This window comes from Pleurodeles waltl, chromosome 6 (genome assembly GCF_031143425.1).
Source record: "Pleurodeles waltl isolate 20211129_DDA chromosome 6, aPleWal1.hap1.20221129, whole genome shotgun sequence".
Classification (NCBI taxonomy): Eukaryota; Metazoa; Chordata; class Amphibia; order Caudata; family Salamandridae; genus Pleurodeles; species Pleurodeles waltl.
In genome coordinates this window covers 817,824,114-817,850,659 of record NC_090445.1, presented here as the reverse complement: position 1 = coordinate 817,850,659, position 26,546 = coordinate 817,824,114, and the positions used below count along the sequence as shown (strand labels likewise).

Below are 26,546 nucleotides of genomic sequence, written 5' to 3'. Positions count from 1 at the left end.
TGCATATTCAGTGTAGAGGCTGTCCTAGACAGTACAACAAGGTTTACAGGAGATTAGACTTTCACTTCCTTCTTTAAAGTGACTAAAACACGAAGGCATCACGATTCTACCTGCACATGAAAAAAAAAACACCTTTTTGATTCTTCAAGGCCAACGAGTCTTTTGGAAGATTTTGACGGACTTAGACATGTGATTGTTGACTACCACTTATGTCAAATGTGCAAAATGTGCAAAACACACCAGGTAATGAGATGCTCTTGCGTTGTTATATTGGTTCCACCCATCATTGTAATGAACTCCTGATGAAGAGTTAAGTGAGATTACCTTTTTCAAATATGTCCTGTTTAAAGAAATAAAAGTTGAGCAGAATACCATTGATTTATAAAAACTGAATTTCACTTTTCAAGAAACTAATGCAGTGATGATGTAAACACAGGAGCAGAGCACAAAGCACCTAATATGTTGCTTAGGAAGGAAGTGTCTCTGTTTTTACAGGACAATCATTCTCTCAACCCCTTGTTTCTATCCATTTGCCACAATATAATTGACAATTGTGTTCAGGTTGCATTGGTACTGTTCCACTGAGACACCACGTGGTGGAATATCAATGTGCTTGAGTGAAATGTGTTTCTAAGTACAAACCACGTAAGAGCCATGAGTCACAAACATTAATTACCAGGTAGGGCCCTGCTCTCGTCAAGATAAAGCCATAGAAATAAACAACAGACTCCAAACAATAAAACATAAGTTCTTCATGCATCGTTTTGAGAAAGGTCTTTTACAAAGGAAATTACGCTGGCATATTATTTACTGCCATGCCTGATGCTGAGCATGTAAGATATTAGCCACAATTGCGTTCCAAAGTGCATACCCTGGAGGAAGATTTGGCACATATGAAGAATTATAAGAATACCCAATAATTCTCCTTTCCAGAGAAAATACCCATGCATTTTACAACTTTAGCTCAAGTGCATTTTAGTGACAACAGAATGGCCTATAAGTGCTTTAAACATCACAAAGACCTTCCTTTATTAGTTAAAAAAAACGTGTCCATCAGAATAATCCTGCTATCTAAACACAGGCACAAAGCATTTTAAATGTGTTACATTGTATTTCCTTTTCAATAAAAACGTTGTGGGAAACACTCCCGTTCTTAGCCATTTCTCTACAATGTGACACATATACATTAAAGTGCACTACTGTGAAGATGCACTAAGAAACTTATTTAAGCTTTACTCCCAAAAACCCCCTTGGCACTCTCAGTGCTGGTTTTATTCATTTAAACAAATTAGACTAACGCCTGATAAAAAGGATTTGTAAAAGAATAGCCCAAGACTGTGAAAGTGAGATCCACTCATAGGTATTCGTGGTCGGACAACGTGACTCTTGAAAGCAATGTTTTTGTACAAATTAACTGCTGGTTACAGTCTCGGGTCCTTGCTAATCTTAAACTTCTCAGCAACATGAACTCTGAAACTACTAAATCACAGCAAATCCAATTACAAAACAAGTGCCTATTTATGTTTGGGGAGTTCTGAATGGGGTGGCAGGCAGGATCCTAGTTGCCTTTGTACCCTGTATGAGTCAGCCTATCTATAGTGGTGTACATCAGAAATGTATCTTCGGGATTCTTAGTGGAGTAGATGGGGAGCCTGTAGTCACCTGCTATCAGCGAAAATGTTGTACAGAAAGTTTCATAACCCTCCTAAGTCACTGATTACATTTTAAGGTCACCGCAGGCCCCAGATGGTTGATGTTCATAGTCTATGTTTATTACCTACGTGAAATGAATAATTGATACACAGGGCCGCTAAATTATGTGTTAAATTTTGCAAGTGGATTTAAACATTCTAGTCTTTTTACAACACTTAGACAAAGTTCTTTGTACATAAACATGTTCGTTATGTTAGTTCAATTCAGTCTAAATCTGCACTCGTTTTTTTTAACTCTGAAGGATGAAAGTCAAGTTTGTTAGAACGGGAATATATAACATTGAGGCTCGCAGAGAGTCTACGTCCGTGGCCGTATTATGGAGAGTGTGCGCTGTCCCACTCTGTGCCATGGCACACATTTAAGTCTTTGTGCGGTGTAACAGCAATTGTGGTGTTCCCTAGACGCACACAAACCTGCGCCTGTACTGGGAACAGCGCATATGTCAAAGATGGACCAGCTGTTTGAAGCCAATGGTCCACCTTTCACTGTGCAGATGGCAACTGGCCTGCAGTTCAGAGGGCAAAGATTCCTTTACAGGCCGGTGCAGTCATTGATTGCACCCACAAGTAGGGGGATGTTTGAGGGGTTCTTGGAACTCCCTTTACTCATTTTCCAATGGCACCTCAGGTGACTGTGTGTCACCTTTATGCAGGGCACAGCCACTTCATCACCCAGCAGCCTTTATGCCTCTGTGTCGGTGTCTGTAATGTCCCACAGGCCTGCACGTGATGGTTTCCCTGATTCGTATGGTGCCATTACCACCTACAAATGAGTGAACACTCCCTAGAGATTGTGCTAAATTTGTAGCTGTGCAATCTATACTACAAAAGGAACTGCAAAAGCATCCTAAACCCCTTCTATAACACCAAAGTGCCCAGCGGTGCGAAACTGGATGAACATGCCATTTGCACACCTGGTGCACTTTCAATATTATTGCCCTTGGTGTGATAAAAGCAATGAGGCAGTCCACTGACCCAGTAATTAAATGTAAGCACCTTAAGCCACCTATGATAAGCCATTTTTATTGTTTATCTTTCAATCTGATATAAGTTTACCTTCCTGGTAGATCCAGCATATCCACTACCTTTTTGGGATTTTAATACAGACGGTCGGTGTAAAAAGAAGAGTAAATGTATCGAATAAATGGTTAAAAAGAGTTCAAAACAAGTTTGGTTCACTAACGGTGTCTGGCTCTTGCTGTCATGAAGACATGCAGAACTAAAGCTTTCTGGAAGATAATGACAATAAGAGCAGATATGTTCATCCAAGACTAAAAACACTGAAGAGCAGAGGCTTGGCCTAAACAACAATGCTGAATCGTAATTATATCACAAGAATCCTGATTTCTAATTACTTCCAATTATGTGTTTGTACTGCGAGGGATTTGTTGTCCATGTTGCCACTATTACCAATAGTTTCAGAGGACATTAATCATTAACACAGTCATACCTCATACTGATGACAGCAGTACTAAAAAGGGGTTAGAGGATCATGGGTGCTTTCTGGTGCATAATTACAAAATGAACATATGCAAGGCTTAAGTTGTACTGCATTGATAAATGCACGGCAAAGCTTGAATTACAAGTGTCTCTCTTTCGGCATTCACTGAATGCAAATACTGTAGCAGTCAATGAGCATCCTGGATTTTCTGCAGAAATAGTCTCTTGGTCCTATGACACTTTATTGATGATGTGTGTGTGTTCTGCTGGAATGTGTAGCGTGTACTCGTTGATCAACACCGTAGCATTCTTCAGCATCTCATTAAACATGTCCACCGTCTTCTTGTAAAGATCTCTGTGCAACACAAATGGGCGGAATAGGTTTAGAGGTTCGGCGTAGCGGAATACTTCTGGAAGCTGAGTTGTCTCTGGAATCTTTGGGTTCCCAATGAGGAAATGGTGCAGTTTCTTCTCTTGCAGACATTTCTTCAGGTAGTTCAGCATATCGCGTAGCCTGGCCTCCAAATGGTCAAAGTCCCAGTCTGCATAGGGTCGAGCAAGGAGCAGGTGCATCAGCACTGTCTTCAGATGGTAGTTAGTCAGCCCGCTCTGTCCGGTCAGACTGCATTGCTTTCCATGGAGGAATGTTGCTATCTGTAGGCAGCTGAGGTGACATGAATTCTCAGGCAGCCTTTTGATAACATCTTTCAGGAATCGCCTCTCATAGACCGCAAAGGACAGGAACCAGTAAATGCTGGAGGAGGTGTCATTCAGCATACTGCTACTCGAAACGTGGGACATAAAGTAGACATCTGAATCTTCATATTGCACCACCGGAGAGAGGTTGAACGTAATACACTTTCCAGAGCGAAACTTTATTTTTAGAGCTCCAGGTGCATCTAAATGACTAAAAGTAAGGTCAAACTCATACTTGCGCGAAATCTTATTCCATGCTTTGGTTACTGCAATCTGGAACCATTTCATTACTTGATCTGTGTCCAGATACTGAGTATTTTTGCAGCAGAGCAAATCCTCCATTTCACGGTTCATCTTTGCCATATTGTTTTTGCTGTGCAGAAGACAGAGCATGTCTTCTCCAAGCTTGGTCTTGTCACAGATACACCCTGTCCCTCCTTCATCAGGTCTGCAAACTTTAATCTTCCCGTAGCCTTGTTTGTCTGGTGGGATTGATATTTCAGAGCTCCAGATCTGTGACTGGAAACGGTACGGCTCGGGAGGGGAAAAAGGTACGATCAAGTCACAAATTAAGGGTTTGTTCACACGCCAGTTTTCATACATGCTACCAATACCTATGCTGTCCTCCACTTCCATGTCTGCATCCCGGTTACACACACTTCTCAGAGCTTCCAACATGTCATCTGCAAACCCTTCCACAAACTCACGTGTCCTGGCAGCATCGTTGGTTGCCCCGCGAATGCACTGTTCGTAAAAGCAGGCAAGCATTGCTTTATTTGGGAGTGTCACTCCCTCAAACATGTTCCCAAGGATGGTCGAGTCATCTTCCTCTAAGTTGGGCTCCTGTGAATGTTCATCTAGATAATCTTGTCTCCAGATCTCAATCAACAAGAAAATGATCATGGACACCACAGTCCATAAATTTGATGATAAGCCCTCATCTTTCATGTTTTCCTCTTCCTCTAGGGAGGCTTCCTTTTGCCCTTGGCCCATTATCATCTCCTGCTCCAGGCGCAGCAGCTCCATTTTGAGATTTTCTTCATGCTCCCTCATCTTTTGAATGATGTTTTCATCTTTCTCTGGTAGAGTCGCATTTTCTTTTGGGAAAAGAAGGGGGTGGTTGACAATGGCCGTGATCACCACCAAACACACTTTGAAGAAACCAGCTTGCATCTTGATTTTTCGTCTGAAACAAAACAATGTCAGAAAAAACATTTATTAGTGCTACAAAATACGATGGGAGAGAAAATTGTAAATTACGTTGCTGGAGCTGGATTCGTGGCGACACGAAACCAAAGAATGCAATTAACTCAAAAGAGCAAACATGTCGCTCAAGACTTATGCCTTTTGAAAAACAAACAAGGCACTAAGCTAATTTCTGGCAGTATTTGGTACTTCTGTTTTTCCACATAAAAAATACACCAAATTATGTTATGTTTGTTCCTTAAGTAAACGTTTGAACACAGTCTAAAATACATTAATTTTTGTCCACTGTAAATAGCTCACACATATAAGCTACAGTGAAAGGCTACTCTTTTCTCTGTGTTAAGTGCAGTATGTGCCAGAGTGTTAGAAATGGGGTCTTTGGTTGACAGTCAGGTTACCCCCTGTTCAAGCAAGGACCCTCACTCTAGTTAGGATAAAGAGAATCACCCTCAGCTAACCCCTGCTTACCCCCTTGGTAGCTTGGCAGAGCAGTAGGCTTAACCTCAGAGTGCTGGGCGTAAAGTATTTGTACCAACACACACAGTAACTTAATGAAAACACTACAAAATGACACAACACCAGTTTAGAAAAATAGGAAATATTTATCTAGACAAAACAAGACCAAAACGACAAAAATCCAACATACACAAGTCAAGTTATGATTTTTTAAAGGTTTAAAATAAAAAGAGTCTTTAGGTAGTTGTAACACCCCACTAGCGCTGCTAGCGTGAAAATGTACCTGGTTTGCGTCAAAAATAACCCCGCACGGGCGGTGTGCGTCGAAAATAACCCTGCACGGTTATATGCGTCGAAAACAGCTCGGCACGGCGAGGCGCGTCGAAAAAGCCAGCCACGCGACGGTCCGAAAGTCCCGCGGCGCTGGTTGCGATCTCTCAGCCTTCGTCAGCGATGCTGCGCGTCGTTTCTCCTGCTCCGGGCGTCGATTCTCCGGTCGCGTTTCCTGCGGCGTCGTTTCTCAGCTGCGGAGCCGGCGTCGCGTCGTTTTCTCAGCCGCGATCGGATTCGCGTCGATCTTTTCTCCGCACGGTGCTCGGTGCGTGTATTTTTGTCCTTAGGCTGCCAGCCTCTCCTTTCAGGGTCCCAGGAACTGGAAGGGCACCACAGAGCAGAGTAGGGGTCTCTCCAGAGACTCCAGGTGCTGGCAGGAAGAAGTCTTTGCTATCCCTGAGACTTCAACAACAGGAGGCAAGCTCTACATCAAGCCCTTGGAGATTTCTTCTTCAAGATGGAAGGCACACAAAGTCCAGTCTTTGCCCTCTTACTCTGGCAGAAGCAGCACTGCAGGAAAGCTCCACAAAGCACAGTCACAGGCAGGGCAACACTTGTTCCTCAGCGATCAGCTCTTCTCCAGGCAGAGGTTCCCCTTGATTCCAGAAGTGTTTCTAAAGTTTGTAAGTTTGGGTGCCCTTCTTATACCCATTTTAGTCTTTGAAGTCACCTTCCTTCAAAGGGGACTCACACCTTCTTGTGAAATCCTGCCTTGCCCAGGCAAGGCCTCAGACACACACCAGGGGGCTGGAGACAGCATTGTCAGAGGCAGGCACAGTCCTTTCAGATGAGAGTGACCACTCCACCCCTCCCTCCTAGCAGAGATGGCTAATCAGGAAATGCAGATCACACCCCAGCTCCCTTTGTGTCACTGTCTGGTGTGAGGTGAAAAACAACCCAACTGTCAAACTGACCCAGACAGGGAATCCACAAACAAGGCAGAGTCACAGAATGGTTTAAGCAAGAAAATGCTCACTTTCTAAAAGTGGCATTTCCAAACTCACAATCTCAAAATCAACTTTACTAAAAGATGTATTTTTAAATTGTGAGTTCAGGGATCCCAAACTCCACATGTCCATCTACTCTCTAGGGGAATCTACACTTTAATCATATTTAAAGGTAGCCCCCATATTATCCTATGAGAGAGAGACAGACCTTGCAACAGTGAAAACGAAATTGGCAGTATTTCACTGTCAGGACATATAAACCACATTACTATATGTCCTACCTTATCCATACACTGCACCCTGCCCTTGGGGCTACCTAGGGCCTACCTTAGGGGTGCCTTACATGTAAGAAAAGGGAAGGTTTAGGCCTGGCAAGTGGGTACACTTGCCAAGTCGAATTTACAGTGTAAAAATACACACACAGACACTGCAGTGGCAGGTCTGAGACATGATTACAGAGCTACTTATGTGGGTGGCACAACCAGTGCTGCAGGCCCACTAGTAGCATTTGATTTACAGGCCCTGGCACCTCTAGTGCACCTTACTAGGGACTTACTAGTAAATCAAATATGCCAATCATGGATAAACCACTTACATACAATTTAAACAGGAGAGCATATGCACTTTAGCACTGGTTAGCAGTGGTAAAGTGCTCAGAGTTGAAAAGCCAACAGCAACATGTCAGAAAACAATAGGAGGCAGGAGGCAAAAAAGACTGGGGATGACCCTGCATAAGCAAAAGTCTAACACGACCCCCTACCAGCCTAAAGCCAGGGGAGAACAATCAATACCTTGATGTACTTCCCTGATTGGGGCGATAGAACAGGGACCCAGGCCCACAACAGCAGGGGCATGTTCCAGTTCTACGCCTTCCTGACTCCAGTTGGATCCCTCTGTCCATACTCTCAGGGCCCACTAAGCTAACCCATGGGGAACCCTTCTCCACATCTACAGACACCATCTGTGCAACACCTAACTTTACTTTGCTCACAGATGTATTGCAATGGGCAGATAGTACCACCAGGGCCAACACAGTGGTGTTGCCCACTCCACCCCCGGGGTGTGACTCTCGTCCTCCCCCCCCCAGGGGCAACTCTGTCCACCAGGACAGCAAGCCACAGTGGCCCCAGACAACTGTCAGGGATGAGAGCCCGACCTCAGGCCTCTCTAACCATTGTGACTGTGGAGAGTGGGGGGTGGTAGCCCCAGGTGCCTGGCACCCTTTGACCACTCTCTCTTCCACCAGGTCAGGGATGACAACCTGACCCTGGTCCTCCCCTCTGGGGCTCTGTACCCTCCCTGCAGAAGCGGCACCCCCAGAGTCCAAAACTGTCAGGGTGCTTGTAGAAGCAGTCCTGCACAATTCTTCCATCAGTGCAGGGATGTTAACCTGCAACTGATCCTCCAACCTGGGGTCTGTACCTTCAGGTTGGACCAGGGCCAGGGGTGAGGCTTCCCTCCCCCTGCCCTCTCTTCTGGGGTCCTGAACCACCCAACTAGGAGCGGCCCCCCCAGAAGACAACATGGTAGGGGTACTGTTAGCAGTAGCCCCTTCCTCCAGGTCAGGGGGGACACCCTTAACCTGGCCTCCCAATCCAGGGCCTGTACCCCCAGACTGGATCACCGCCTGGCAAACCAGGACTTCTTGGGGGGCATACCTACCCCCTACCAGGTCAGAGTTTACCCTCTGAACCTGGTCATCCAACCCAGGGTCACCACCCTGCGGTTGAACCACTGCCTGGCGCACCAGGACTTCCTGGGGAGCACACCTACCCCCTACCAGATCAGAGCTTACCCCCTGAATCTGGCAATCCAACCCAGAGTCACTACCCTGCGGTTGAATCATTGCCTGGCGCACCAGGACTTCCTGGGGGGCACACCTACCCCCCACAAGGGAAACACTTTCCCCAAGGGCCATACAAGAGTCTGGCTGGCGCAGGTCTCCTGACCTCTGCCCATCTGACAGAGTCTGGATTCCCCCCAGCCCAGAAATGGTCTCACCAAGGTCATTCCTGGGGGGCTCTGCACTCAGAGCTGACCCCTGACCCTCCAGGTTCTCCACTGGGGTCCGCAACCCCCTCTCAACCCTCTGTCTGGACTTCTGCAACCCCTCACTAGGAGTGGTACTGCCAGACACCAGAACTGGTGGGACGCTGGCTACAGCCGCCCCCCCAAGTTCTCCTGACACTGTGGGGTCTCCCTCAACAGATGGCCCTATGGTACAGGCTAGGCTCCCCTCCTGGGGTTCCCGCAGGGAACCCTCCAGGACCTGGGACCGGATCTCGGGCACCTTGGGCCTCAACCCATCCCCATTCCCTCTCCTCTGAGACTGGACATGGGGTCCCTCACCCATCCCACTACACTGGGACCTACCTGGGACACTACAATCCTTCCCTACCTCACCTGGTTGGGAACTACCTAGACCACTCCTCTCAGGAGCACCCCCAAATGCCTCTTCAGACTCTCTGGTACTCACCCAGGAGTCTGCCTCCATTGTAAGCTCCCTGGGGTCAGAGAACTCACACTCCACCTGGTGTTGGCATAGCTCTGGAAAATAAGGACTAGACATATGCTCTCCAGCAATTACATCACTCAGCCCCTCACATGAATTAACCAAAGTACCCTTCACCCAACCATCCAGTGACTCTGCTTTGACAAAGCACCCCACATCACCCTCCTGAGACTGGTGAGACAGTACCTGACTGTCCCTGACACTCAACCCACACTCTTCTGGGATGTTTCCACACTCCATAACCAGGACTTCTACCTGGGGGGAACCCCTCTCCCTGTCACTCTCAACTAGAGTCAGTAGAGTGTCCCTCCCACCAGTAGGAATATGACTCCCCATGCCAGTTCCCCAATCCACCTCAGGGACCCTGTGCATCACTGGAGCTACCTCATACCCATGAACCTCCTGGCGTGTGTTAACTCCCTCCTTCAAGTAGGGCACCACCTCTCTGGGCATGTGCACTTCTGCAGCATCACTGGATATACAATTGTTGCTGCCACCATTCCAGCTGGACTCAGCCCTCATGACTTCCAGCTCTTTCAATTTAAGCTCGTAAGCATAAATCATTTTTTTAATCTCTAAGTCCCTCCTCCTTTCTTCCAACTCCTTGAATCGGCGAGCCCTGTCTGCCCGTCTGTCCTGTAACTCTTCAGGAGTCAGACCCTTGGGTGACACCCTGCTATCCCTCCTGGGGACCCTCCCCCCAGGCGTAACAGGTACCTCCACTACACCACTGTGTATCCTCTGCACTTCCCTACCCACATTCTCCTCCTCTGTGTGCCCTCCAGCCTTCTTGATTGTCACCCCGGCCCTCTGTGCCTGTTGCAGCTCCCCCTCCCTGGTGGAGCTCTCAGTGGGACAGTCAAGATCTTTAAGGAACTGTTTCAATTGAGCAACTGAGTACTCCTTCAGTTTCTCCATTTCAAACACAGCTCCAGCTGTTGCATCTCCAGATTGAGACATGATGGTCACAAGTGCAAAGTTCCAAAGGCAGAAAAAAATAATTTCCCAATGAAGTAAAAAGAATCAGTCAAGGGATCAGCAAAATCATGGAAGTAGAATAAAAAGAGTCCTTAAGAGAAAAATCAAAAGATCACCAAACAAGTAGTATGTGGTCACGTAGTGGTCTGAGATCAAAACAGTAGTGTACACTTAATTACTGTATGTCAAGTACAAATACAAGTCCAAATCCCGACCGCTGGTCACCAATGTTAGAAATGGGGTCTTTGGTTGACAGTCAGGTTACCCCCTGTTCAAGCAAGGACCCTCACTCTAGTTAGGATAAAGAGAATCACCCTCAGCTAACCCCTGCTTACCCCCTTGGTAGCTTGGCAGAGCAGTAGGCTTAACCTCAGAGTGCTGGGCGTAAAGTATTTGTACCAACACACACAGTAACTTAATGAAAACACTACAAAATGACACAACACCAGTTTAGAAAAATAGGAAATATTTATCTAGACAAAACAAGACCAAAACGACAAAAATCCAACATACACAAGTCAAGTTATGATTTTTTAAAGGTTTAAAATAAAAAGAGTCTTTAGGTAGTTGTAACACCCCACTAGCGCTGCTAGCGTGAAAATGTACCTGGTTTGCGTCAAAAATAACCCCGCACGGGCGGTGTGCGTCGAAAATAACCCTGCACGGTTATATGCGTCGAAAACAGCTCGGCACGGCGAGGCGCGTCGAAAAAGCCAGCCACGCGACGGTCCGAAAGTCCCGCGGCGCTGGTTGCGATCTCTCAGCCTTCGTCAGCGATGCTGCGCGTCGTTTCTCCTGCTCCGGGCGTCGATTCTCCGGTCGCGTTTCCTGCGGCGTCGTTTCTCAGCTGCGGAGCCGGCGTCGCGTCGTTTTCTCAGCCGCGATCGGATTCGCGTCGATCTTTTCTCCGCACGGTGCTCGGTGCGTGTATTTTTGTCCTTAGGCTGCCAGCCTCTCCTTTCAGGGTCCCAGGAACTGGAAGGGCACCACAGAGCAGAGTAGGGGTCTCTCCAGAGACTCCAGGTGCTGGCAGGAAGAAGTCTTTGCTATCCCTGAGACTTCAACAACAGGAGGCAAGCTCTACATCAAGCCCTTGGAGATTTCTTCTTCAAGATGGAAGGCACACAAAGTCCAGTCTTTGCCCTCTTACTCTGGCAGAAGCAGCACTGCAGGAAAGCTCCACAAAGCACAGTCACAGGCAGGGCAACACTTGTTCCTCAGCGATCAGCTCTTCTCCAGGCAGAGGTTCCCCTTGATTCCAGAAGTGTTTCTAAAGTTTGTAAGTTTGGGTGCCCTTCTTATACCCATTTTAGTCTTTGAAGTCACCTTCCTTCAAAGGGGACTCACACCTTCTTGTGAAATCCTGCCTTGCCCAGGCAAGGCCTCAGACACACACCAGGGGGCTGGAGACAGCATTGTCAGAGGCAGGCACAGTCCTTTCAGATGAGAGTGACCACTCCACCCCTCCCTCCTAGCAGAGATGGCTAATCAGGAAATGCAGATCACACCCCAGCTCCCTTTGTGTCACTGTCTGGTGTGAGGTGAAAAACAACCCAACTGTCAAACTGACCCAGACAGGGAATCCACAAACAAGGCAGAGTCACAGAATGGTTTAAGCAAGAAAATGCTCACTTTCTAAAAGTGGCATTTCCAAACTCACAATCTCAAAATCAACTTTACTAAAAGATGTATTTTTAAATTGTGAGTTCAGGGATCCCAAACTCCACATGTCCATCTACTCTCTAGGGGAATCTACACTTTAATCATATTTAAAGGTAGCCCCCATATTATCCTATGAGAGAGAGACAGACCTTGCAACAGTGAAAACGAAATTGGCAGTATTTCACTGTCAGGACATATAAACCACATTACTATATGTCCTACCTTATCCATACACTGCACCCTGCCCTTGGGGCTACCTAGGGCCTACCTTAGGGGTGCCTTACATGTAAGAAAAGGGAAGGTTTAGGCCTGGCAAGTGGGTACACTTGCCAAGTCGAATTTACAGTGTAAAAATACACACACAGACACTGCAGTGGCAGGTCTGAGACATGATTACAGAGCTACTTATGTGGGTGGCACAACCAGTGCTGCAGGCCCACTAGTAGCATTTGATTTACAGGCCCTGGCACCTCTAGTGCACCTTACTAGGGACTTACTAGTAAATCAAATATGCCAATCATGGATAAACCACTTACATACAATTTAAACAGGAGAGCATATGCACTTTAGCACTGGTTAGCAGTGGTAAAGTGCTCAGAGTTGAAAAGCCAACAGCAACATGTCAGAAAACAATAGGAGGCAGGAGGCAAAAAAGACTGGGGATGACCCTGCATAAGCAAAAGTCTAACACAGAGGCACCACAGATAAGGCATATCGCTTTACTCATTATGGTATTGTGTAAAGTGCAGTATTACACTGCCTGGCTGAGGACGAAAACCTGCTGTTAATCATTAACAATATAGGAAACTGTAAGTAACACGGCAATGCCTATAACATAGGTGGTGCTCTTTTAGCGTGTGCCACATGAATCCCTGCACTGATGGCCATATTTACAGTGAGTTAATAACGTGATTCAATGACAAAAATATACGGTACCTTGATTATCACACTTTTATTGATGAAGCCCACTTACAGAAATGTGATGAAGCAGCTTATGCAACCCAGTAATAGTGCATCAGTCATGTGAATGTCTTGACAATGCATGTAGACATAGTTTTTGATTGTGAAAAACCTAATATAGCCTAACCGGCTCATGTAAGACCATTGCTGTGTTTTAGGATTAAAGCCTGTTGGTGTGCAAAGTGTTACTTCACAGATAATGGCAGCAGACTAAATTTACAGGGTTAGTTTCCCAAGTGATACTTGTTTGAGATTCGTGATTTGTAATAAGACTTCAAAACCTAAGGTAGATTTATTAAGCTCATGACAAGCACCTTCTGGCTGTCCCCATTAAAAGCTAGTGCCCAGAACCTACCCTTCCACAATCTTCCATACCAATGTTCTAAACCTCCACTCCATAAAAAGATTCTAAACACAACATATCCTTTTTTCGGCACACAGCAAAATTAAAAAAACAGATGATAGCAATAATGTCACAATGAACAAAAGCAGTTCAATACAAGAGGAATAAGTTATTCAGCACAAAGCTTCTGTACTTCTGCAAGATGACATTTTGTCAACTTTGCGACACTCCAAATATCTACTCCCTGCAATACAACCAAACCTAGCAAACTGGAAGTGGCCAAGCAGTTTGCCCTTTTAATTCTAACCCAATCATCACCCTAGACCCCATCTATTTTAAAGATCGATATTCTCTCATGTTTTGCTTGATAACTCTTCTGATATTTACTCCCTCACTCTCACAGACCATCCAAATTACATCCAGTTACACCCAGCTACCACGCTATGCCAGGATATGCCTTGGAATGTTGTTATTTTTCTTATAGCAAACAAAATGGTGTAACACCTGTAGTGGAATGAGGCGTAGTTCTATAATTCCACAATCTTTTTTTAAGATACCTCTTCCAATGTAAATAACTTCACACAATCAATTGCACCCTTTCAGACAACACTTAGTTAAAGCACTCCACAAGGCCATTTTCTCTTGGATGAACCAAACTGTGTCATGGTGATTCACACTGTTATCACACAATAGGTCTTCCACATGCTTCAAGACATATTAAACGCCATTTTCAGTTACTCTTTTACTAGGCCACTCCTCTCGCACAAACATCACTCAAGTATCCCAGAACGGTAACAGAATTTACACAATTTACAAATTTAATCTCCAGACATTTAGAAATGTAGTCCACAAGTACCAAAGCATACCTTCATGAACATCCCTTTACAATGGTCAACATCCAACTTATTTTCTACCATGGACAACATGGGAATTCCAGGAAAGATGGGAGTTTCCTCAACCGTATGCAATTTGTCACTCCTTATGCATGGCAAACAACATCTTACAGGCCTTTTAATCAACCTACCCATCCCAAATCACCAAAAATGGTTCCTGGCCTTCTTGTTCATCCCAGGCTTTCCACCATAAACTTCATGCAGAATGTCAATTGACCGAACTCTCAATGCCACAGGAACAACTAATTTGTCTCCTTGATACAATTTGTTGCCCTCCCACATCAACTGGGTCTGTAACCATCCACTAACAAGTCCTTAATCTTCTCTCTCAGCCACCTATCAAATAGATACTTCTTGATCTCCAACCCCTCAGCCTCCAAGTTGACTTGAGACTTCCATTCCTTCTTTGTGATGACTCCCTTACAACACTCAGATACTAAGGCCACAAATATGTCATCCTTTTCATCACAATCATATCTTATTTTTTCATCATCAACTTGAAGAAGCAGATGGGACAAACATTCACCCTTCATATTTGTATGTGTGGGTACATATTGTGCATCAAAAGAGAACTGTTGCAAGTAATAAAGCAATGTTGCTAACCTGGCCATAGCCTTGGCAGCTGTCTTGGTAGAGAATAACTCCGCTAAAGGTTTGTGATCGTTTTTAACTCAAATAGGTTACCCCAAATGTAATTTGAAAATGTTTGATCAACCACCAAGGCATAGACCCTTCTTTTTCAAACGCACTGTTTGTTTTCTCAGCCCCCTACAGGGTACAGGGAGCACTGCCATTCCTTTCTTGTATAAGTACCGCACCCAAACCGTACAAGCTAGCATCAGTTACCAAAAGTAATTGATCATCCATAATAAAAGGCCTCCATTCACTGCATTTACAATGTTACCCTTGATGTGTTCCACCACTAAAACTTCACATTATTCTTTCAATGTTCCTGTAACTCCTAAGTGATGTCTGAAAAATGCATGATAAATTTGACATAATACTCTGCCATGCCGAGGAAAGACCTCAGTTGCTGTTTGACAGACTACTTCCACCAATATAATCTTGGGACTCACACCTCTTCCAGAATAAGTATGATCCGAATATTCCACTTGCTGCATTGTAAACATACGTGCACCTAAACTTAACGTCAATCCTGTGTCATTCAATATTGGTATTACCCTTTTCAATATCTCATGATGTTCAAATCCTCTTCTCACAACAGAATTTGAACCTGAAAAAAATTTGCATTAACAAAAAACTGCAAAATCTTCTGAAATACTGCAAAAGCATGTCCAAATGCTATCAGTACAGATCTATGGAAACCTGCTGATGTTATAAAAAGTGTTTTGTGTTTCGGTGATGAGTGCAATTTAATCTTATGATATGCTTGGGATAGATCGAGTGTTAAAAATAAATTGGACTCTCCAATAGGCGGTAACGTTTCATTTATAATCGGAAGCAGATACTGATCCACCCAAATGGACTTATTAAGATCCCTGAGATTGATAGATGTATGAATTTTGCTGTTTGTTTTTGTCACTAAAATTACAGAACTTACCCACTCCGCCGACTCCATCTATGTTATAGTGTTATCTGCCTCCAACTGATTCAACTTCTCCTGTAAAACTCTTCTCATAGTTATTGGAGCACCTCTCACTTTCTTTCAAATTGACTTTCCACCATTCACGAGTCCAATCTTATGACAAAAAACTTTCAAATATCCTAACTTAGCTAACTGCTCCGTTTCTTGCTAAAATCACAATTTGTGTCAGTGAACAATACCTGGTCAAGATGGTTGGGATTCAAAACTTTACCCAACTTCTTCTGATCTGACCACCAAAATGTTTTTGCCAATACTGACCACATAAACTATAGATTCTATTCTCCCTCTCTTAAGAGTCAATGTTTACAAAACAACTCCCCATAATGTCTCAGACAAAACCTAAAAAATGATATATGTTGGTACTGTGAGCAATTACCGAAATGTTTATTATCCACATGGACAGATAACAAAATCAACAGCAATAGTCGTGAAGTTACATTTAACTATTTCACCACTGTCATAATCATAGACATCACTGAGTCAGCCAACGAGTGCTCGATTCCACATCTGTTTACAAAAATTAAAAATCTAGGCATGTTTATGTAATGTGTCCATTATAGGGAAGCCGAGATGCTGAAGTAGCACTTTAGACATTCAGCTGCAGTTAATATCTGACATTAAATATTGTTAGTGGGTTTAAAGAGAGTAACGTTTCAGCCAAAAAAAGACAGAAAGCAAAAATAGACGTCCTGAAGGTACAGTTGGTTGCGCACAGACTCTGGGTGACAAGGACAGGAAACAGAATGGGAACCAAGAGCCCACTGGGCACAGCCAAAATCAGTGGCCTTCTGGGAATATGTCCATTACTTTGTGGACATTGCAAGGCCATGCTATGCCTGCGCTGAAGGCAAGTGACTTAGCAGCGGCTTTGTGACCCCCACCTTTCACAGCTGAAGCAGGATTGGTGTTGGCACTAATAATTATTCATAAACTGGTTCCGTCTGCAACTCTGCAAACAAAGGCTCTTAAAAAATAAAGTAAGGGAAAACTATAACTGAGGTCATGGGTACAATGTGAATCAAATCCTAGTAAAGGACGTGAAATTATGAGAAAAAGAGATATGGAGCCAGTGAGAGAGAGGGCTGAAAGGAAGAGTGAAAGGAAGGACATATCAAAAGAAGAAAGAAACTGACAAGAAGTAAGGGTGAAAATAATGAATGATTTAACAGTGAAAGTACTGAGGAACGGAAGGGTAAAAGAACATTTGCATGGGTGGGTGAAAGAAAGTATAGCTAGTAAGTTGAAAGACTAGATGAATGGGTGGGGACGAATGGAAGTCTAGATGGGTGGCTGAATTGATAAAAGGAGGGTGAACGATGCTTGGATGAAAAAGAATGGATGAATATATGGGAAAAGGACAGGTGAATGATTAGAAGTGTGCATGGAAGGACAGAACGGTGGATAGAAGAGTAATGATGAAAGGATTGATGGATAGAATAGCAAAGGCTAGGATAGATGGAAGGTGGAAGTATGGATAGATGGAAGCATGAAAAGATGGATAGATGGGTGCATGCCTGAAAGGCTTAAAGAAGAGATACATGGTGAAGGGACCTCATCTAGGGTGAGCAGTGCTTACTTGCTTCGCTCACCCGATGGCATTAGCCACTTTATGGATTAAAGTGGGGGAGAGGGGTATTTTAATTTTCTGGTTTCTCCCTCGGGTCCTAGCTGCAAGTTGGCTGTATGCAGTGCTGGATAAAAGGAAGTCTCCTGAGGCCAGTCCTGCTGGGCATGACCACAGGCTGCTTTGACAGGTTGTGTTGGTACAAAACTTGGTCAAAGTCACGGGGTACTTTGAGGATGGGCCAAAGTATACCGTGATTGAACCAAAGTAGCTCACTGAAAAACTTTGAGAGACCTTGTGGTTCTTTGGTAACATTGCAATATTGCACCACAATCATATAACTATTGAATAAACCATCCAATTAAAAGGCTAATTGAAGAAACCGATGCATTAAACCTCAGTTGGGTAAAATCAGCAAACAGTTTCACACTTTGCCACACCGTGAGATTTGAAAAGCAATCTTGGGTGTGCTCTGATGCCAAGAAAAAGGTCAACAAAATGGGAATGGTACCCAGGAAGTCGGTGTAAATCAGAGCAATCAATCGACCTTCAGTGATATAAAGCGTTGTATGAAAGCTGCAACACAACAAATAAAATATTAGCATGAAATAAAGCTTACTGGCATAACGTATGTGCCCCTAGTTGACAATGAGGTAGCACTAGGCTTGCCCACCGCGAAGAAATGTAATGAGTCAAAACCAATAATTAGTAAACATTTAATCATCCCCTAACCCTAGAGCCACTGGATTTATGCGGTCGTGCGGCCGCGGCGTTTTTCGCATAATATACATTTGCCGCATTTGCCACACATCCATCATCTGCTGCATACGTGCAGACTTTAACAAACAAAATAGCTTCCAGCTCACACGGTTAAGAAATGTAACTAAAAACCAAAGACAGGTGTTGCCGCACAGTGGAAGGTCGTTTGCGGTAGCTGACTGGTCACCATCCTCTTTCTTATTCCTATAGTTGGGTGTTAACACGGTACTAATGAGATGCATTCCCTGCCGAGGCAGTGTTAACAAGTGCTAAAAACGACAAAATAATGAATATTTACCGTAATAAAATGTATTGCATACCATAGCATAATTTGCAATACCTTGCTGCACAATTTACTCAGCCCTGCCACATACCGTGGCCCTCCACAGCCGCACAATTCCAGTGGCCCTGCCTAACTCCTATTCCGACACACCTCGTGGCTGACAATTTTCCATTCACACAACATCCTAAGTGCAGCACTCACACAACAGGAATAGCGGCATCGCGCTGTTTCGGTGAAAGAGATATGGCGCTGTGTGTTATCGGCAGACAGGGCTTGCTTCAACCTCTCAGTGACCTCTCACCACAGGGAGTTGCGCAGAGGGGATCCAATAGCAACCCTTCTTCTTTCTCCATACTGGGAAGCCAAGTGTGGCATTGTGTTTAACTGCTATCAGCAAAGGAGGAGGAATCACAAAGAGGATGCTGCAAATCTCCTCAAGCACCCAGAGCTGGACTGAGCTAAATGTAGCACAGGAGTGCTTATCAGCCTCCAGGCACTCCACAAGAGCGGGGCACGCTGGCCCAGACCTCCCCGTGGGGGCTCTGTTCGTCTACCAGCAAACATGTTTTGTACATAGAGGCCAGGCAATCCGTTTAGCAGTACAACTGTCCACAAAAATTGGATAGAAAGGCATGGGTTTTAAATGCAATTGAGTTATGAGCAAATCCAGTGGAATATTTCAGTGGTTCAAGGTCTGGCATCGAAATCCAGGAGTCTTATTTCTCTGCAACAGCAAATCACATATGTGGCTATAAATAAATTGCAAGCCTCTACCTCGGAGATTCAATCAAGGCAATATGGGCTGAGAATCCCTAAATCGCCCCTGTCCTAAAAGCAGTCTGTATTCTGCCCCATTGAACGCACGGCCCGGTAGCTGCCGAGCCTCATTTAAAGAATGTAAAAAAACATACATTCAACATGGGACGCAAGCAGCATGAGTTAGTGGGGAATGAAAAGAGTTCAGGGTGAAGATTTTAAAAAACAGCTAGAGAGATCAATGAAACACATGCCCTTAGATGGAATGCTGAAAAAGGTGGTCACCTTAAGTATGCAGTGGAAGGACACATCTTATCCGACCAGTGCACTGTGACACCAAAGTGCTGTGGGTGGCTCAAAACAATAGAGAGCAAAGGCATCAAACCAAGAGGACACATCTGAGACAGACAACAAGCCACCATATCATGAGGGCGGGGCTGATCCAAAGTCCACTGTAATTTTATATCGTACGTATTGAAAACAATAGGCCTACTTTAAGACAACTGAAGCTGTCTAAGCTGAGACCTAAAAAGCATTGACAAAGCTAATTGATCTCTCATACAAGCATGCAGAATTGGAGGATCCATGCATCATGCAGAAGGAAAAGTCTATATACAAGCACCCGTACACACATGCAAGTCATAAATTTGGGGCCACAACTTTCAATAGTTCACGCTACACAAATGCAGAAAAGCAATTTGCTGGCCTGTGTGGCCAGGAATGCACCATATTTATCAAATGTATGGCACACTCCTTTCCTTTCCTTGCGCTGGTGCACAATGTATGGCCTTGCATCAATGCAAGCATGCTTGCGCTGTGGTGCAACAGGTGCCTACGTTGTAGTCAGGATTATTTCAGTAAAGTAAGGGGCACCTTCCTGCACAAAGACAATTCTCAGAGGCATTTTCCTCTTTCTAAATGCAGAAAGTGGAAACAATGAGGAGAAATAAAGATATTTCTCGTCATCGTGCCTCCCCTGGGAAGGTGTAGCATTTTCATGCATTCCCAGATTTACCTGACTTGGTAAAACTGGGAATCCATGGGTGAATGCGTGGGAACACCCATGAACCACCCATGGCATGCTTTCTCAGGGCAGCGTAAGGCATGGCAGTGACTTGCGCTGCCTTGCATTACTCCAGTTTTACCAAGCCATGCAGGGCCACGCAAGGTGATGGAAAACCTTAATAAATCTGGGCCTTGGTGTCATACATTACGACCGAAATCGGGTGCTTGTGTCATTGTGGATAGTGCCCCAGAGAAAATCTGGCTCCAGCATCCCAAAGCAACCCAAAAGGACAGGCAGTGACTACAAATGGTGTCAGATTGCTATCCGTTTCTGAGAAAGCAAGCACTTAATAGACAAGGAGGTTTGAAAGATGGATGATTGGGTTCACGGATGTGCGTTTAAATAGATGCCTGGCTATGGCAGATAGATGTACTGAACTGTGATCCCTGAATGCCCCAGAGACTTCAGTCAACCTTCTGTTAACTACAGGGGCCCACAGAAAAGCTTGCCTCATACTGCAGCTTTCTTGGGATCAGTTTGCACAGGAGTCAATCAAAGTAATGGCAGTCCCTAATATGCCCACTCTGAAGGGGTGCGCTCCTTTTTGTTTTATATTTCTCAACAATAGCATGAGGGAATACCATGTGCATATGGGAGGCATTGCTCCGGAACTCCTTGCAAAGAATCCACTAGAAAACCCACAATTCTGCATTCCAGAGAAGACACCCTTTGTCTTGTTTAGAAACAGGAAGTGCAGGCTGAATACAAGTAGATCTTAAAGATATGTGAATAATACTAGCTTTGGGAATTGCATGCAAATGCTCTAAATCATGCAAGGCATTAGACATTTTGGGCTAGGAGATCACAAAACAACAAATGGAATGCAATTTACGGCCCACAGAACGTTCTGTAATGTTTTGAGAATTATGCATACAGAAAAATATAGGCATATTGAAAAACTGCTTTAAGAGTCTCACAAGCATGCACATACATAATCATGAATGCTACCCAAAGGAATCATTTCCATAAGGTAGCAACAAGTATTCTGAGAAAGAAGAGAAACAATAAAGTGAGTGAAAATGACTAAAATATTTCCCATTGCCATAAGACACTCACACATGATTGTGAACAAAATCAATATACTTAATACAGGATAAAAGAGAGATTAAATGGCATTTATTACGCGATACTACATATTTGCGTGTAATAGAATTTATATCATAGTACATATCATATACCTCATTCTGTTTTTATAAAGATATAAATGAATGCGTGCTATTTTAGAGTGCCCTAGTAGGCAAGATAGGGAGGGAGGGGCACAGGAAGGAGAACGATAAGCAAAAGAATGAAAGGGAGGGAAAGCGCGAGAAAAGGAAGGGAAGGCCGGGAAGAGAAAGTCAGAAATCACATAAATCTCATGTGACTGCTGAATGCCACTCCCTGGCAGTATTCCCTTTACTCGCTCCGAACTCCTGCCTCAAGCATATCTCTTGATGTCCACCAGCTGCCCACGCGTGCTGCTCATTGTGTGACTGCAGCAGGCCTGGAAACAAGGAGGCCCTTTATTTCCGGCACCGAGCTACTGCGCGGCCCCTCCACTTCTCATGACATCCTTAAACACGAGTCGGTCACTGACATAATTTATGCACATGGGCACATACATTAGAGCGACGTGAGGCCAAATTCCGGCATTCATTTCCTAGATTGTAGTCTACATTTGGCCGTGCAGTGTCCAGTTTATGAAGTGGGACGACTCTTGTACCCTGCAAATTCCAGGGGACGTTTTTCAGTGAGAGAATAGGCGGGAGCACATACATGGGGCATTTGTGAAAGTCTCAGGAAAAAAACGACATTAAAAAGGAAATGGCCTTACGAAAGCCCCTAATCGTTATTGCATATCAAGCAATCAGGATGACAACTCATTGAAAATATGAACACAATATATCTGCTTGCGCCTTGATTCTGGGGTGAATTATTTCAATAAAAGGTTCAAATGTATTCTAACGTAGCTACATTTATATAGCACTTTATACCTTTTATGCAGCGTTGAGGTGCATTTGTAGATGGCTACCATGCCAGTCCGTGTGAATGCTTAGCTGAAGTTGTGTTGTTCTCTGAAGTGACCTGTGTAGTGGGCCTTTTGATACCCTGCACGATGGACCAGCGTTGCGATCTGCTGTGATCTCCTCCAGTGCCTCGACGTGCAGCTAAATGAAAGGAGAGAGTAAACGTACGTGTAGGAGGTAGTGTGTGTCTGGAGAAACCCGTGTGAATGCAGGGTGGTTGATGTGGGAAGCGGTTATAGTCCCTTGCGTAAGGCAGAGGCAAATCAAGCGCTGCTTGAACTGCAAGGCTCCAATCTCTAATCTGTGCTCATGTGTGGAGTGGAGACAGAGTGAGAGCTTTGTGTGCTTTTAGCTCTTGGGTCCTGACCAGGAGTCAGGCCGAGTGAGTTCACAGTGATGAATTCCGCTCCCACTTCACTCACAAGTTGCTTGCTGTTTCCGAACCCTGTTTTCACGGGAGCTGGACCACCAAACTCTATTTTATCAGCCAGAAATGTATGAGTCTGTAGTTGCAACAGCAGGCAGACCTCGGAACCAGGCCCTGCTGGACCCTTTTCCCCTGGCAAAAGGGGAGAAGGCAATGCTCTCCCTATGAGTACTGATTTTCCCTTTTCTCTTCCTTCTCTTTCACTCTATAATCCCCGCATCCACACAGACGACCTAAAACACATTTACCACCTACTCAAGCAATGTGGCAATTGTGTGTCATAAACCTCTCTAAAGAGGGAATACATCACCAGGAGTGGTTGGCAGGGCACAGAAGGGGTGGTGCGCGGAAGTCAGGGGAAGTAAATAAAAATTAAAATAAAAAAAAATTACACTTACCTCCCTCGCCGGGCCGCACTGCTCCATCCACTTGCTGGCTGCAGCCTGCCCTGCGGCCAATCCTGATGCTGCTCAGAGCAGCGTCAGGATTGGCTGGGAGCGCCCAGGCTGGGCACTCCCAGGGAGACTGGGAGCCTGTGCAGGCTCTCTCCAGCCCGGCAACTGTGTTGCTAGGCTGGAGAGAGCTACTGTGCATGTGTGTTTGGCTGGCCCGAGACGGCCGACCAAACATACATGCATAGTCTCACTGCTCGTTACCCCCGTGGCTCCGCCCCTTTAAACGAAAATGATAATAAACAAGGTTTTTATTGTTTTCTTTTAAATTTTGCATCTTCCACTGCTGGTGGGGTGGGGGTGGGGGAGGGGGGCGGAGCGACGCTCCTCCGCCCTAACGAAGGAGCTGCCCCTATACATTATAGAATATGGCAGAGTATTTCTGTGACTGCACAGTTATTTCCCATTTCGAGAGGTTTAACTCATAATTTCACTGTACTGGCAGAATGCTACCACATGGTTGTAATAATGATGTGTGTGGATTTTGCACTTTGCCGGTACTGTACAACTCATAATCGGAATTGGTGTTTTCTGTTCTAGATTTGGCCAGGATGATCATACATTCTGTGTTCTCATCCTGTCCTAGTGATAAGTGGAACTGTCTGTTCCTTTGTGTCTGTTCATCATCCATTTGGGAAGAGCCATGTCTTTATTGCTTTCTTATATCACAGGTGGTCTTGGAGTTTTCATGCGTTTGCTAGGAAAAGTTCTTAAGTATAGCAGCCTGTGCAGACAAGGAACTATATTAAAGCCTTTTTTCTTGGATTAATGGATGATCATCTTAGGTGCCAAGAGTGGAGGATTCTCTTCTGTGATAGTCTTTAGAACTCTACTCAGATGAAGAACGTGCCAGGCCATGTCCTTGGCTGACCTTCTGGGCAGTGAAGAGAGCCTTGCAAGATGAAGGCCCGGAGTGAGTCACCAGTGGAGCACTTGGAGGTAAAATGAAATATGAGCCCATAGAAGAAGGTGTACAAGTTATATGGCTGTGTTATAGATTCTTTCCAGTCTTCAGAGCAGTCAAATTAGGGTTCTATATTGCAGTCAAGAAAAGAAATGAGACATACATAGGTCCATCCAGAAAGTGCAAATGGTACGGAAAGCACTTGCTATTTGGTTCATTTGGTGGACCAGGGATATGACGCAGTCCATAATCACTCCCAGGTGTCTCATTTAAATTATTGTCAGTGGTGGTATGATGCGTTCCTGAAGGATAAGGTCTTAGGCTTATGGTCCTCACATTCTCTGAGTTACGATCAAGGCGATTCTCCCACATGCATTGGTCAGCAGTTCGAAGACACTGACTTTGTTTTGAGATGTCCAAGTCTCTCTGGTCTTCCACCTTTAACATGTTTTGAGTGCTGCTAGTTTACACGCAGCACATGTTAGGGTTACAGGATTGATGAGGTCCAGTAGTGTGCTCAGATAGGTGTTGATGTGGAGTGAATGGCTAAGCCTTGAAGTAGGGCAGAGACAGTGCTGAAAGCAGGCGATGCAATGTAGCAGACAGAACATACTGAATGTGTTGGTCTCATTACAAGTAAGTGATGCTGGACTATACCAAATGTGGTGGATAAGCACAATGGCAATATTGTGGAAGTGCCACTCTGTCCACAGTGGTCTACAGATCACTCCAGAAGTTGGGACATCTTAAGGATTTTGGGGGCCCAGGAACAAACATAATTTGGAAACAATGTTTAGAACAACTATGAATTTATTATACATTTTCAGCTCGTTCATGACCTCAACAAATATTGTATGATCATTGACATGCCTCTTGCTTGGCCAGAGAAGCAGAAAGACTAGTGAAGTGAACAAGCCGACTACATGTGTTGTTGTTGCTGTAAAATGGTGTCTCATCTTTTGTGCCTGGGCATGTAGAGGATGCCCTCAATGCAGTTCAGCACCTGTCATGCAAGAAACAGGGATTCTGAGTTAGTGGGCACTATGCTTCAATTGCACTGGCCCAGCGGTGGCTCTACATGGATGGTGCAGTCAAGATTGGAGAATATAATGCTGTTCTGCACTGAACACTGACTTTTGGCTTACCCTTGTGGCCTACCCTATGGCCCTACCTCGGCACAAGAAGTCTCCAGCTGGACTGCACCAGAAAAGCAGAAATACTAGAGGTCCTATAAAGTTTCCAACCACAATGTGTGGTGTAGTTTGTCAGTACCATTAAAGCTTATGTTGTTTACTGCACTGCCTCTGCTGGGATTCAGACTCTGGTGGAAGTAAGCTGTGATTGCACCAGTCTGGCAGTAGCTCCAAAGAAACAATTTTGTCATAGAGGGAGAACACAATATTATTCTTTACTGAACAGTAAGTTGCACTAGTGGCGAAGCCTGGGGTCATGGGTCCCATTGCAAGCAATTAATCTAGGCCTCCCCAGTTGGTGTTAAAATACCGCTATAAATGAGGTGCAGTACGCCCATCACACTGCTGGACTCTGGTGTCACTACACCTGCTACATTAATGTAATATACAGGTCTTAAAGTTCCTCATTCTACTTATCTTTCCTTCTCGTCATCCCATCTCCACTCCTCTCCCTTCTCATCTCCTTCATCCATGTACTGCTCTCCTCACTATCCCATTCCTCAAGTTCTCTCTTCCCCCTTTTCTGTCTCTCACTTATCCTCATCTCCTTCCTCCCTTCTCTCTTATTTCTGGTTCCATTCTCTTTCTTTTCCCTTGCCCACTTTGCCCATCCTAATCTCCTTTCTCTTTCTCGCTCATCCTTATTTCTTTCTCCAATTCTGTCATCTTTTTCTGCACTCCTCCTCATTCTTTCACCCTCCCCTTTCCTTGGATCTCTTTCCTCTGTCTTCTGTATTGTTCCTTATACTCTACTCCCTCTGTTCCCCTTCCATGAAAAGTATACCCAGCCAAGCCCTTGACATGCACTCTGTCTAAAAAAAATATCAGAACAGGCAGCTTTGGAAATAACATCAGCTGGTACAGCCCAGATGGCACCCCCTCCCACATCCGGGCCCTGGTGCATTGCACTAGCGGTATCAATGGTCCTACATACACTCTTGAGTGGCACATACTGCATAACAGCAAAGACTTGTGCAGTTGGGCTGGAATTTTGCATTGTAAAATGTCAAATACTTGCTGAATCTAATCAAAATCTAATAGATACGTTCCTTTAATATTTACCATCTCTTGTGTAGGGGCCAGAATTCCTACAAAGTCTGGCCTGGCTACAAAAGAGAGAAAGTAAACAAACTGATTATTTAAAAATTGTATGTACTCTAGGACAGTCACAAAAGCCTAAAAAAGGGGGACCTTGAAAGGTGGGGGCCCTGAGCCACAGCCCAGTTTGCCCATGCCATAAAATGTCCCTGCCAAGGACATCAGAGCAAATGCACTCCCTCTTCTAAGCTTAGTGATCATACAGTACACTGTTTTCTTAAAGGAAATCAGGGATTTCAGTGAAAACTGTTGAATGAGTTTTCATGAGAAAAGGTCAGTCAAGGTTGAAGTATG

The 26,546-nt window shown here is 44.7% G+C and overlaps 1 protein-coding gene across 4 annotated transcripts in view; it reads right to left on the bottom strand.

Annotated features, from left to right (window-relative positions):
- The window catches only part of ITPRIP (inositol 1,4,5-trisphosphate receptor interacting protein), a 274,298-nt gene that overhangs the window by 170,132 nt on the left and 77,620 nt on the right, over positions 1–26,546 (bottom strand). For 2 of the 4 annotated variants that reach the window (XM_069239434.1, XM_069239435.1), the window contains one exon: positions 736–5,034. The exons of the other annotated variants lie outside the window; for them this stretch is intronic. In XM_069239434.1, coding sequence (XP_069095535.1) covers positions 3,384–5,021 — 1,638 coding nt within the window. In that variant the 5' untranslated portion in view covers positions 5,022–5,034 and the 3' untranslated portion in view covers positions 736–3,383. Of the gene's footprint in view, positions 1–735; positions 5,035–26,546 lie in introns of those variants that run through there. 4 annotated transcript variants of the gene reach the window in all.